General features: G+C 46.1%; 1 protein-coding gene across 1 annotated transcript in view; it reads left to right on the top strand.

Annotated features, from left to right (window-relative positions):
* Positions 1-13727, top strand: part of RET (ret proto-oncogene) — a 65021-nt gene that overhangs the window by 33567 nt on the left and 17727 nt on the right. The window contains exons 10-14 of the mRNA XM_078613280.1: positions 738-851; positions 4615-4865; positions 5074-5221; positions 11257-11364; positions 13500-13714. Coding sequence (XP_078469406.1) covers positions 738-851; positions 4615-4865; positions 5074-5221; positions 11257-11364; positions 13500-13714 — 836 coding nt within the window. The remainder of the gene's footprint in view (positions 1-737; positions 852-4614; positions 4866-5073; positions 5222-11256; positions 11365-13499; positions 13715-13727) is intronic.

Raw genomic sequence — 13727 nt, 5'->3', positions numbered from 1 at the left:
GAAGCGATGTGTGATATCTCCTTCCGCTGACCATTTCCCCAGCACAACGCGATGCACTTCTTACTGTGAGAGATCCGATTGGGTTACTGATCTCGTGACGCTGATTTTATAATCAGGATAAAATTGGTGGGGGGGGATGACGAAAATACGACATAATGAATTGCAAATGTAAAAAAAAAATTGTTGGAATTATGTTTTAAGCCATCTTAGAAGCCATCATTGAAGTCCATGGTATGACTGAGTTTGAAACTGGATCATAATTTACCATTCTAGTTATTCAGTCAGTCTCTATTTGAGACTAAGAGTTTATATTTGAGTCTAAGCGTCTCTATGTGAGTGATTGGGTTTTTACGTGGGTGTGTGGGTCTATGTGTGAGTCATTAGGTGTCTGTGTGAGCCCATGGGCCTCTATGTGAGCCTAAGGGTCTCTCTGTGAAGCACAAAGGGGTTTTTTTTACGTGGGTCTGTAGGTCTCTATCCGAGTCAGAATGTGTCTCTGTAACTCAATGGGCCTCTATGTTAGTCAGTCGGTGTCGATGTAACTCTGTGGGCCTCTATGCAATTCCGTCAGTCTCCTTCTTGAGAAGCCACTGCCAGCGCATTTCAGTTTCTCGACGCATTCCACCTGTCCCGCGTTGATCACCTGGGCCTGGGAGAAACCCGGATTTCGACTTTGCTTGGCCGCCTCCTCAAGCTTGACCCCACGCAAAACCGATGTGACGTGAACCGTGATGCAGGCAACGTAATTGGCGGCCACGAGATGGGGTACCCGCTCGGGATCCGCGCCGGCCACGGCACGTGCTACTGCTACGACATCCTCAAGTGCATCTGCGAGCTCCCTGACATAGAAGGTAAAAAGCCCCCTCCCTTCTCCAGGGCACAACGCAACACTGCAACGAATGTAACGTCTCGGTCCTTGTTTCTCCCATAGGATGGAGGGGGGGGGAGGGGTGTCCATGAAATAAAAACAAAACAAACATGAGCGGACATGAAATGTGAACGTGACCTGGGCCTACCCCCTTCACTCACCCTCACTGGCTAGCTTGGTGAAGTATGGTCAAGCATGATAGAGTTTAATTTTTTTGGGTTAGATTGCGTAACTTGAAATGTGTTGTTAAACCCGCCACCACCCGACACAGCCAATCTGTGAGGTTTGTCACGTAAACAAAAAGTGCCAATTAGTTACTAGTTCAGCACACTGGTTGTGTGTTGGAGAGTAAACCCACAACATATACAATTCAAGTACAGGAACATTTCACCGGTAATTACGACCAGCCTCATAAAGCGACAGCCGGAATTGTGGAGAAATCCTCTTGTTTTGGTCTTAAATAGAGGATAATTGTGATGATAATAATGGTAATGAAAGCCTACATGTTAAAGAAAACAACACAATTTCTCACCCACTGTGGTCTCGTAGTAGGTAATGTGAAAATCATTAATGTGTGACATCAATGCACGGGTTCTGCAGTGGAAAAACAACCTGGCACCCTTTGAACCGAGCCAGGCTGGCTCAGCACGGTTTCAGCACGGCTCAGCTGTACAGTTGAAAAAAATAAGTCATTGCTGACCCAGTCTGTCCCTTGAATGGTTTCATTTAGCTGCCCTGTCTATCAATGTTGATATTTTTACGTGAGAAACTCAACACATTCGTCAATAAATAACGGAGCCATTTCTGGTCGAAGGCCTCCACCAACTTTGCCACCATCTCTCTCATGATCCTGCGATATAACAATGATCCACTTGGCAACTGCATACAAGCTGATTTCATCGCTCCATCTCCTCGGTAGATGCACACTCTCTCGGATGCGTTTGGATTCTTGGCTACCATCATTATTCTTGACCATTGTCAGTCATTCATTTACAGCCATGACGATGCGTCCTGCCCAAGCCAATGCACTTACTTTTCAACAAAAAAAACGCAACACATTCGTCAATAACACGGTGGCCTTCAGAGGAAAACTATATGAGGCAACGTTTCGGATAATGGCCCCATCAGGTCCCATGAAAAAGGGCTATTGCACACAACATCGCCTATTATATATATATTTTCCTAGTTAAGGCCACAGTGTTATTGACAAACGTGTCGAGTTTTTTTGTTTTTTGCACTCTTGCACCACTGCCACCATAGCCGCAGCATCAGCTGATCATTTATTGATTTCCGTCTCCCTCTAGTCACCGATGATCATTAAATGTGGTTTAACATTTTCGTTTGGATGAATTCCAGCTTCCAGAATTACAAATATCACTTTGGCTGTCGTGCGACGAATTCTACTCTGTGACAGGACAGGTGGGAAAGTGCTGCCCCCCCCCACCCATATTGTACGGATAGTGGTAGTAGTTCTGTGATGTCCACTTCTGCAGGCAATTCTTGCTAATAGGCAAGGGAGATAGCACTGCTCCGTGAGAATCCCACGTGGATTCTGAAAATCCAACGATGGATTCTCACATCTCGTGACATGACGCTGATGTCACATTTGAAATCAAATAGGGGGGGAAAGATAAAAAATGATGAGCCTAATGGAAACCCACTTTTTGTCAATTCATCGGACCAAGCTGATAACCTCTGTGCTCCGCTCTCCACTCAAGGCCTCGCATGGTTTTGCTTTTTTTTCATTTCAACTCGAGTACAAAATTTAATTCGGACGAGATGAAAGAAGGGAATGTCTTTTCTCGCGGAGAGACGCTTGGCTCTCTCACTTTGCCCTTTAATTTAACGGCCGATCTTTCCGGATGGCTCAACATATATTTGAAAGCGTTAACGTTTGCCTGCCGTCCTTTCAGTGCACCGTATAAATGATCGGAGGACACTATGAAAGAACTCCTCTGTGCTTGTAAAGCCACAGAGGATGCGGTGAAGCTCATTGAGCAATTGACCGCTATTTACTGCGTTTGATATTGCGCATGGGAGTGGAGTTTAGTATTTGTCTCGTGCTGAGGATGTTTCTCGGAACTTTATAGGCCTCCGTAAGGTTTATACAGGGATGAGTCGTTCAAAATACTCTTTCATATTTTAAAACGCAGACGTTGTGCATAGGGACATGTTATCAGCTTGTACCACAGGTTGTTCGGCGTGATGTTTGATATTGCACTCCACAAGCTGGGAGCTTCGTCGGGAATTGGAATGCATGGAACACAGGACCTAAAATTTACTTGAGTTATATTGCGGAAAAAAGTAAGTGGACTAGGACCCGTGCACTGGAAGGTGACGGTGGCTGTTGGTGGAGACTTCATGACGGAATGCCAGCCAGAAGGTGGGAACCGCACCTGTGCGTCCATGGCCACCGCGGAGATGAAATCAGTTTGCATGTGGAAGCTATACAGATGGTCCCATCACAATACTGTGATGCATGGGGAAGGCCTTTATCCAGCAGTGCATATAATCTATAGATCATGGCTGAGGCAGGATGATGATGATGATGAATATTATACTTTAAAACTCTTAACGTTGACAGGATTATTTTAGAGCTCAAGTGAATTTGCTCTGACTGTGTAGCCCTCATTTTGATAGCTCTGCCAGACATGGTGTGCACCACGCCGTGATGCCCTGCCCATAGCTGGCCCTGGTGCAACTGCACCGGGCCCCTGGACTCTAACCGCGCTGACAGCATATCCATACCACGCTTGTAATTCCAAATGTCACATTTTGCATGGGCGCGAAAATTACAGGAAACGTTTGCATTTTGGACCCACGTGAGGGGGACAAATATGCCGAAGGAAGTCGTTCCATTCTCTTTAATGCGTTTTAAAAACAATAATGCTCTCAGTTGTTTTGATTTCTGGAAGAATTCCAGTGGCCGTGTTTAGTTTCGTGTCGAGCTTAATTTTAGTTCAGTTGCCATTTTCCATTATGCCCAAAAAAAGGCAAAAACTATTAAATGAATGTACAAAAGATGTAGAAAAATATGTTTCTTGAGAAATAGCCTTGGCTGGTTGTCAAGCGACTTTTGATGAATTTTGAAGGGCGTATATACTGTAAATGATTTTATTTATTGAGGCGTGACCCAGTTGAGATGGACTTTCCATTTTATTTTGTTTCAACTTGCCACGCCGAGTGGTCCAACCAGCGACCTTCTGGACTGCAAGTTCAGCCAGGTCACCATTTTACACCTCGATAGGGAGAAAAAGGTGCATGGCATTAAAGTAACGTTGTCAGATTCAGTTTTTTTCAACGAACCCAGATTTCACCTAAACACACAAATTGAACACTGTTACAGTCAGGGCCACTTCGCTGCAACCATTCACGGAAGACAGAGGGTCATCAAGTAGTCGTAGAGTTTAGGTTTCTAATGTGACACCACAGCAAGACAAATACCATCAACCGAACAACCCACAACTGCAGATGATTTTGCTCTTCACAAATGCCATTTCTATATATGGAGTAGATTAACGTGAGGATCAGAGCAACCGGTATTTTGCACAACGGGCAGCAGCTCTCTACGACCATGTTTCCGGGTCGTACCGAGCATTGTTCGGCGCGACGTCCGACGTTTCGGCTCCACGAGCACGCTCCGAGGCGATCGACCCCCACGAAACCGCGACCTCCGGACGACCTTTTGTGGTGACCGTCCGCTTTGTTAACGTCCTCGTGCGCGGCCCCCTCGGCTGTGCGCGTAGAGCCCGGCTGCGACGAGGGCTGCCGGGCGGTCGTGGCCACGGCGGGCGTGTGCTCGGTCATCATCGCGCTCTCGCTGGCCGTCACCATCCTGCGGCGCCGCAGGCAGAAGGGGCAGCTCAAGGGCAGCTCGCTGCCCACGGCGGAGCTCACGTTCCGGCGGCAGCCGGTCACCTACTCGTCCAACAACAACCGCATGCCGCCCTCGGAGTCGGCGGACAACCTCTCGTCGGTGGAAGCCTGCAAGATCCTTGTGAGTCGCCGCCGGCCACCTCGCTCCCCGTTCACAAACCGCCCCCCACCTCCCCCCCCCATGCTTGAGAGAAAAAAGTCCGAAAGCCGACCCTACAAGCTGCTTTTTACACACGACGCATTTCTGCAGGAAGCAAGGAGTCACCGCGTGGTGTCGATGCGCACAGTACGCCTATCGCCGTCGTCTGCTACCCCCTCCCACCCACCAGGAGGATCCCAAGTGGGAATTCCCGCGCAAAAACCTGGCGCTGGGCAAGACGCTCGGCGAGGGCGAGTTTGGGAAGGTGGTGAAGGCCACGGCGTTCCGGCTCAAGGGGAAGGCCGGCTACACCACCGTGGCCGTCAAGATGCTGAAAGGTGATGCTCGCATGGGAGCCCTGTTCACTGTGGCTCACGATGACTTTCTTTTACTATTTTTAGTGGTAGTTGTATTTGTGCACGGGTCCTGATAATGCCACCTCCGGTTAAGTCGAAGGTCAAAGTGGATGTCCTGCTCAAGTGGGAATCGAAGTGATGCTCGCCCTCCGTTTGCAGCTTTGAGCCAGTGGTGGAAAAAATCCACTGTGTAACAAAACAAATCTATGACGCCTCAAAAGGACAGAAAATTTATATTATTCCCCACAAACTTTGCTTTTGTGACCAGGACAGTGATATTTAGAAATGTACTTATTTTTAATGAGAAAACGGGTGAATTTGTGTCTTTTCGTTCACGTAAGTCAGAAAAAACAACATATGAATCAAAATTAACATGTATTTATACTGAAGTAATAATACAAAAATTACTACGAAAGATTTAGACACCAAGGCGCACTACCACAGACGGGACTGGCCACAGGTGGACCGAGTTCTCTGTGGGGAGGAACAATCTCGAAAAGCTGCTCACTTCTAAATCTTTTGTAGTCATTTTTGTATTACTGTGTTCTGGCAGTGGTGTAGAAATAGGCACAAAAACTGCAGCTATCACCAATAACAAATGCCCTCTAATGAGCACAAAGTTACACGCAGTGAGATATTCTACAGCAATAACAGAGAATGCAGAGCGAGTAGAAACCTGTAGTTTGTTTGTGATGTGCCAACAATGTATACACTGTACGCACTTTGCATACGATTTGATTTCCAGTGGAAAATACACCAAATAAGCAAAACACACAAATAGCAGTGGAGACATTCACACGTGAACAAACCGATTGCATTAGCTGAATGAATATCTATGAAAACGAATTACACGAGAATACAGATATCTTTCGGGAAACCACACGAGTGAAGGTTTGTGATGTGTGGTGCGGTCGGCCATCTGTGATCTACCAGAGTCGCCTGTATTGGTTTTTGTGGGGACATGCCAATGCACGTCATTCAATGAACAGCGCAGCTTAACGATCTTGCAAAATTCGCCCAATGGCTGCTCCGTGTTATTGCATGAATGTCACATTTACAAATCCTGATTTCTACTCCAACTGCATTTCCACAGATTTGCTTTGTGATATTACTCATTTGCCTGCACTTTTAAGAAATTAAACATTCCATTTAAACTATTATAAATTATTTAATCTATAAATTATGAACAATTTTTTTATTTTCCAAAGTAAGACCCACTGAGCTACATAGCTCTTTTTCAGAAGCGATCTGGCCACAAATGATAGCGCAACGAAGTGGCTTATCACGTGGAAAATGTTGCAGCCAAATCCTATAAACGCATATTTATAGATGTGGAGGGAAAAACTGGGAACTCAAAAATCCGCACGACCACAGGGAGAATATGCAAACTCCAAATACACAGGTGTCGGGGTTTGGATCGAACCTACGACCTCCTGTATATCAGGCGATGTAGTTAACATCCCCCCACCGTGGCACCCTAATGAAGGCCTCTGCAAGCTACCATCACCTTTCAAGATCTCCATGGTTTGAGCGCGTTGGTCATGGCAGAGAGATGATCGTAGTTTAATCTAGTTTCAATAATAGTATTCGGTAACCAATTGTTTTCATAGTCAACTGACCCAGATAAATAAATACATTTAAATTATCAGTACGCTGGGATGTAAGTTTCCCTTAAAAGTGAAGTTAGAACTCTTGATATGTTTCATTAAGAAAGCCCCGAAGGCAGGCTTGACCTTTGAACTGTTATTCTCGCATATTACTCACGTTTTCTCAACGCCGGGCAATTTGAACTTTCCACTGACATCAAGAAAATAAACTTTAAATATCAATTAGGAACTGTGAAACTGCTAGGCCGGAAAATTGCTTTCAAAGGTCTGGATCTATGACACGGTAAACATCCTCGGCCCCAGGAGTTAGTGTTATATTTAATGCTTTTCAGTAACCCTAAATGCTCCACCAAGCCTTCAAATGCAATAATAATACCTGAGCTGCCGCTAATGGACCACACTGGGTCTAGTGCAACGATACACATCATCCTGTATACTCAAACTTAATCTGGAGTTTCCTCATTTGGGCAGAAAGACAAATTGAAATGATTGTCCGCAGAGGCCAGAATGAAACACCGTGGGTTCTTAGATCGTATCGCAGGGAATTACTGTCCAGCGAATGAGGTAGGTCCCTAACCATTGACATATCATTGCACTCCCGAACAAAAATCCCTGTTACAGCCACTAAACTATTAAGCCATTATAATAATACTCTTTATTCTATAAAGAGTTATTTGTAATGAAATATTTGAAAGCGCTTTTATGTAAAAAAAATATTTCAGTATAAAAAAACTACGCTCACAAGTAGGGATAAAATCCAGTCAAAATACAACAGGAACAAATAATTATAATGCTGATAACAATAATCACAACTACACTCGTGCTGTAGATAGATTTCAGAAAACGCTATGGTAAAAGCCATTCATAATAGTTACACTCACTGTGAAGCTAAAAATTAAACTACAGCAAAAGCCTACGAATGGTTTTTAAAGTGGTGACAGTCACAAATCCTGATTTAAAAGTAGATAGTTATAGTGGCGTTCCACAGTCTTGGTGCATCGCAGCAAAATGCACGATCTCCCCATATCTGCAGCGAGCAATGTGGCCATATAGCCGCATGGCTAATACATTTATTTTATGTCCCACCAATGTTATCCTGCCTGCTATTGGCGTCATCTCATGAGCTGAAGTAGCTAATGAGATATCGCATAGAAGAGTGCGTCTCTTAGTGTTAGAGAAAACGAGCCATGTGAGTAGACGTCATGGAGCTAGTTATTTATTGCCAAGTAAGGCCCACTGAGCTATATAGCTCTTTTTCAGAAGTGACCTGGCCACAAATGATTATTCATTGAGGTGGCTTATCATGTGGAAATTTATAGCAGACAAATACTCTAAACGTGTGTTTCAATTCTAAATGTGGAGAGAAAAACCGGAGGACGCGGAGACAAATCCACGCAACCACGGGGAGAACATGCAAACTCCAAATATATGGGCGTCAGGGTCGGAATCGAACCCATGACCTCCTGCATACCAGGCAAGGTAGTTAACATCTCGCCACCGTGGCACAACTAAGAACCAATGATGATCTTCCCATTGTGAGTCAATGGGTCCGATCGTAGAGCTGCCCTCTTGAACGCACTCCTGTACACGCACAGCCCCATTCATGTGACCTATGGTCCAGGATTCAAAGGGCAGAACTTTGCCACCCGCCCTGCCAACGAGAGCAATGGTTATCACGTGGTAGTTAAACCGAGTTTCAATTCTCGAAGTTATAATTTGGCCAAATTAAGTGCAAAACCAAATTTAATTTGATGGCTTTTTTTGCGCAGCATTTGGTGACTGGGCAAAGACCTTCAACTCATTGGACTTGAGGAACACGGTTACCTCACAGGCTACTGAGGCTAGTCGCCTGGATATGAACCCAGCATCTCAGCGGTGTCAGCTCAGTGCTCTGACCTCAGTTAAATGGCAACTTAAATCTGAAGTTTGTAAATACATCTACCCACAGATTCTGAGTCAGCGCTCACCTTATTCCACCCCTCGCCAACCCCTCAACCCGACCGCTTATTTACATTTTTGCCAAATGTAATTCTGCAACAACGACAGAAAACGCTTAATAAAGACAATTAATCACAGCTGACCACAGAGCTGGAAATGCTCTGACAAAATCAATATGTGGGAGATGTAGTCGGAGGAAAATGTATTTACGGGCATTTTTACGATCAATGTTGTCACTGCTCGGAAATTGAAATGAATTCAATTTTCATAATCACTACCTCCTTTACGGAGGACGCATTAACTGCTGGCCACGAGCTTGGAATTCCATTCTCTGCTGAAGCGCATTGTGTCATGTCAATGATCAGCTTGTGGCTGTATGGAAATCAATGCGGTTTATAATCCTTGTATATATCGAAACAATCGATGTAATGTTTGTTTTAAGCTCATTTAATGCCAGCAGATGCGGATACTCGGTGCACAAATGGAAAAATGTGTGGTCACCTCGAACAGACCATGGAGCATATAAGCGACTCAAAGCCCCATTCATGAACTCGGAGGAGGAGGCACCATCGCAGCGCAATATTCTGGTTCGACCACTTGAATGTAAAATTAGAGCCATCGCTCTGCATCAACATCAGCCAAGAACGCAGGAGAACCGGAGTCCTCATGAAATGTGTTTTCATTGGCGGAAATTAAGGCACCGTTCCTGGCCTACCTTTGCCAAGGCGCACTGACCAGCGTGGAGAAGGATGGTCAAATAACCTCACGTGACCTACACAGTCTGGGGAGGCCTTCATCTAGCAGTGTCGAATCAAAAAGTTACTTTGATTTATATATATATATTTATGTTCATTTCAGTTTGTATACTGTATAGCAGTCGGCAGAAGTTTTACACCAAAATAATACTCTTTTTTTATTACATTTAATCCTTGGAAATTTGTCATCAGATAATTGCCGCATTGCCACTCAAAGCCAGTAATTGCTTCTGTCTGAGCAGAAACTGTGTGCCCAAGATGTCATGTGACTCGCGGGGTTCCCTTCAGAAATGCTCGAGAAAAAGAAATGTCACTATATATTGTTTTTTTAAACAATTTCAACGAAAGCTGAGAGAGTCAGTGATTCAGGTTTCAAGTTTATTTTGTTTAACCAGGTGAGGAGTCAAGACTGCCCTCATTGGCAAAAAACGACATGTCATGCGAAAAATTACGAAAGCAAAACAAGTAGCGTCGAGTTCAGAAAAGCAAAAGACATTGGAACAAAAGCAATATGAATACAGTCTGCCCCCCCTATATTGCGTACGGCTGCCTCGGCATAGCATCACACAAGGCGGGATACTGCTGGATGCTTCTAGATGCTACCCACGTGCCTCAGTCTTTGTCCAGCCTGCATACGCATCTTACGTCTTATCGCGGACTGTGCTTTACCCTATATTATATATTTTTAACGCGATTTTTCCATAACTCGGTGTTCTTCAGGAACGCAACTACCGCGTTATTGGAGAAGGGACTGTTTGTCGGATTAATCAACATAGCTAATCATATTAGCCCTGTCTTTACGATTGCGTGTCTGTCCATCGAACCGTCTGTAGTGGGAGTCATGGTAACTCTCATGAAGGTGATCCAATGTAAATAAAATGTTGGCATAACGCGTTGTTGATCGCAGGGACTGGACCCGAGCCAAAACTGGGAAAGTTGATTTCAAGGGGCTGCCCAAAACTCGGTGATCAACTCCAGCGACAATTACGGCCTTTTCAGCCAATGTGATGACGCTAATTAGCTAATTCGGAGGATGCGCGCGTCGTATCACGTTCATGCAGGGTTCATGCAAATGCGTGATTTTTCTTCCTCTTTCTGTATAATTCCTCGCTCTTGCCCGGTGTACCGCTTTCAAACACTTCAAATTCCATCAATTCAGGGCTGCACTTTTACCTCTTTTTACCTTTTAGACAGTGCTTGTGTTTTATTTCCACGTATATGTATTCCAAAGTGAAATTTGTGCTATTCTATCCTTGCATATGGCAATAGGTGCAGGAATTAGATGTCAATGTTGAGGTGTGCTAGCCGTGCCGTGATGGCTTCAGGAGGGAGTTTGTGTCGTTTTGCTGTTCCTCCTCCATTGAAGGAGTGCAGACTAGAGTAGTTTACTGCACGGTCCATAGTTTGGGTTGCATGGCCACAATCACACCCCAGTGGCTTGCCTTTAACTTTCCATATGTGAAGGAGGGGTACACATCGGCCTGTTGATGATGTTCTGATGCGGTCCGATGGTCACGCCGGCGTATTTGAGAAATGTCAAAGTCAGGAGGTGCCAAGTTTGGGTCTCGAATTGTGAACCGATAAAGGAGACCAGAGGTCTCGGTGAACTTGTCGTATGTTCCGTATGTTGAACTCCTTTCACACCGTACGTAGCCAACCGTGCTAAGGTGCGGGAAATAATCGTGACCACCGTTTGCCTCGGTCGCTCCGTCCGCAGAGTGCGCTTCGCACAGCGAGCTGAGGGACCTCCTCTCGGAACTCAACCTCCTCAAGCAGGTCAACCACCCCAACATCATCCGCCTCCATGGGGCCTGCACGCAGGACGGTGAGTTCCGTGTGATCCCCCCCCCGCCACCGGGATAGCGCAAGTGATTCAGCGTTAATTATATTTAGAAAGACATAGCGCTGTTGTTGTAAAGACATTGTGCTCACCGCAGAGAACTGCAGCGACACGACCGTGCTATGAGAGCTGGTACCAAACTGTGCCACCCGCCCTCCCACATGGCCTTGTGGGAGCCTCGTTACCGGCAAAGTTATTTTATTTCTGTTTTTATCACGATTCCGTTCAGAACGGAATCAGAAGAAAAACTGACGATGTACACGTACGTCATCGGAATGGGAAAGGCTTAAGAGGTTTGGAGGATCAGTTCTGGATGGAAAATTAACACACAATTAACAAAAATAATCAACACATTCGTCCGTGGCCTTCAAATAAAAAACTATATAATCGATGCATTTTAGAAATGTTGCCCACTGCCAAACGTTACAGGCAATGGCGCTTTTTCATAGCACATACGGGAGATGAACAAGAGCCATGCATTATAAAGTATTTATTTTAAGGCGACAGTGTTATTAACGAAGGGTGTTGATTTTTTTTTCTTTCACGTAAAATAAACATCGATAGACAGGGCAGCTTCAAATAAAACCATTCATGGGACAGATAGGGCTGCAATACCTATTTTCCACTGCACAGCTTAGCCGTGCCAAGACCGTGCTGATCCAGCCCGGTACGGCTCAGATGGTGCCAGGTTGTTGTTTTTTTCCACTGCAAAACCCGTGCCATATGATGTTGCACATTAAGGACGTTTGTATGATGAAAATGATCATCCACTCTCTTGGCCATGCTTGTCCCTGAGCAAGATTCAGATGTCTTGTGAGACTAGATTTTGACGTTTTGCTCTCTGGTACGGCTCGTCACCATCGCCGGTGGAGAAAAGCCGTGCTCGTGCGTGTGTCAGCGGAGAAGGGGTACGAGAGTGGTCAGAGAGTGGACTTCCGACCACTGCTACCAACCAGTAGCCACGGAGGCTGTTATCGCCTCTCTCACCTGACTGCAGCGATTCATTATTCTCGTGACGTGGCTGCCAATAGGAAAAAAACTAAATGAAAATTGCTAAGAGTGATAAAAAAATATATACTAATGTCAAAAACAGGAAGCAATCAGCAGCGCAGATAACCAGGGGCAAGGGAATTCAACTTGACATCCACTCAAATATGTCAGCCTTCGTAATGAGTTTCCTTGCAAATATTAAGACTAGTTTCCACTTGTAAAGCTTATTCAGACTGTACCTGATGGCTAGCAGGGCTTCATTGCTTTTATTTATATATTCTCTGTCTGGCCGATTAGACTGGAGGAGGTGGCATGTGAATAGTTAAATCCACAAGCTCATAGTTAGAGGTATTCTGGATGTGGTGTGCCGGGTGCAGAAATACCTTGTGAGTCGCCAACCCCGACAAACCCAGCTGAAACAAATCCCCCCCATGTTAACACCTTGAATACAAATTAAAACGACATTGTGTCTGTGTGTGTGCGCATGAACGTGGGGAGCAGTGGTGCAGTGGTTAGCGCAACGCGCCACGTACCCAGTGAGCCGAGTTCGATTCCCGCTAACGACCATTAACAGTGGCGAATATGTGAACCGGACCTGGGCTTCCCCGAGGTCGACTCAGCCTCAAATGTGTAGCCTCTGCTGTTTGTAAACATCAGCCCTGGGGAAATTAAGGCAGCCGTGCGTGGTGCTGGCCACCCACCCCCTCGTGTGCCGTGTTGGCCTTTATAGGTGCTCGCTAACAACAACTGTCCCAGCAGTCCGTTAAGGATATGAGGGGGATCTTTGTCTTTGTACACGTGTGTACGCGCGTGTGTACGTGTGTACGTGTGTGTGTGTACATGCGTGTAAACGTACGTGCCAGCTGACAAACCCGTACATCGCTGGCAGATGTACGCCACGTTGTTTTTTTCACCCCGAGCAGCAGATTGACGCACAGCGATGGGGCACAGTTCGGCACAGGTGTCATTAGTGGGTCAGGCGAATCGAGTTCAAGCCACCCACCCCCTCGCGCGCCGTGTCGGCCTCCACAGGCGCCACTCGCTAACGGCACCCACCCTCAACGGTTTCTTAAAGGCTGCGCGGCGGGATCTTTGTGTGTTCGTATGCGCGGCGACCTTCGTCGCCGAAGGCCCCCTCTACCTAATCGTGGAGTACGCCAAGTACGGCTCCCTGCGGAGCTTCCTGCGCGTGCGCCGCAAGGCGGAGTTCGCGGTGCCGGCCGGGTCTTCCAACCGCAACTCGCGGCTCCTGGACAACCCGGACGAGCGCGGCCTCACACTCGGGGACCTCGTCTCCTTCGCCTGGCAGATCTCCCGCGGCATGACGTACCTCGCTGACATGAAGGTGGGGCGGCACG

Source organism: Lampetra planeri, chromosome 41, assembly GCF_965212315.1.
Source record: "Lampetra planeri chromosome 41, kcLamPlan1.2.h2, whole genome shotgun sequence".
Taxonomy (NCBI): Eukaryota; Metazoa; Chordata; class Hyperoartia; order Petromyzontiformes; family Petromyzontidae; genus Lampetra; species Lampetra planeri.
This window is presented reverse-complemented; position numbering and strand designations above follow the sequence as displayed.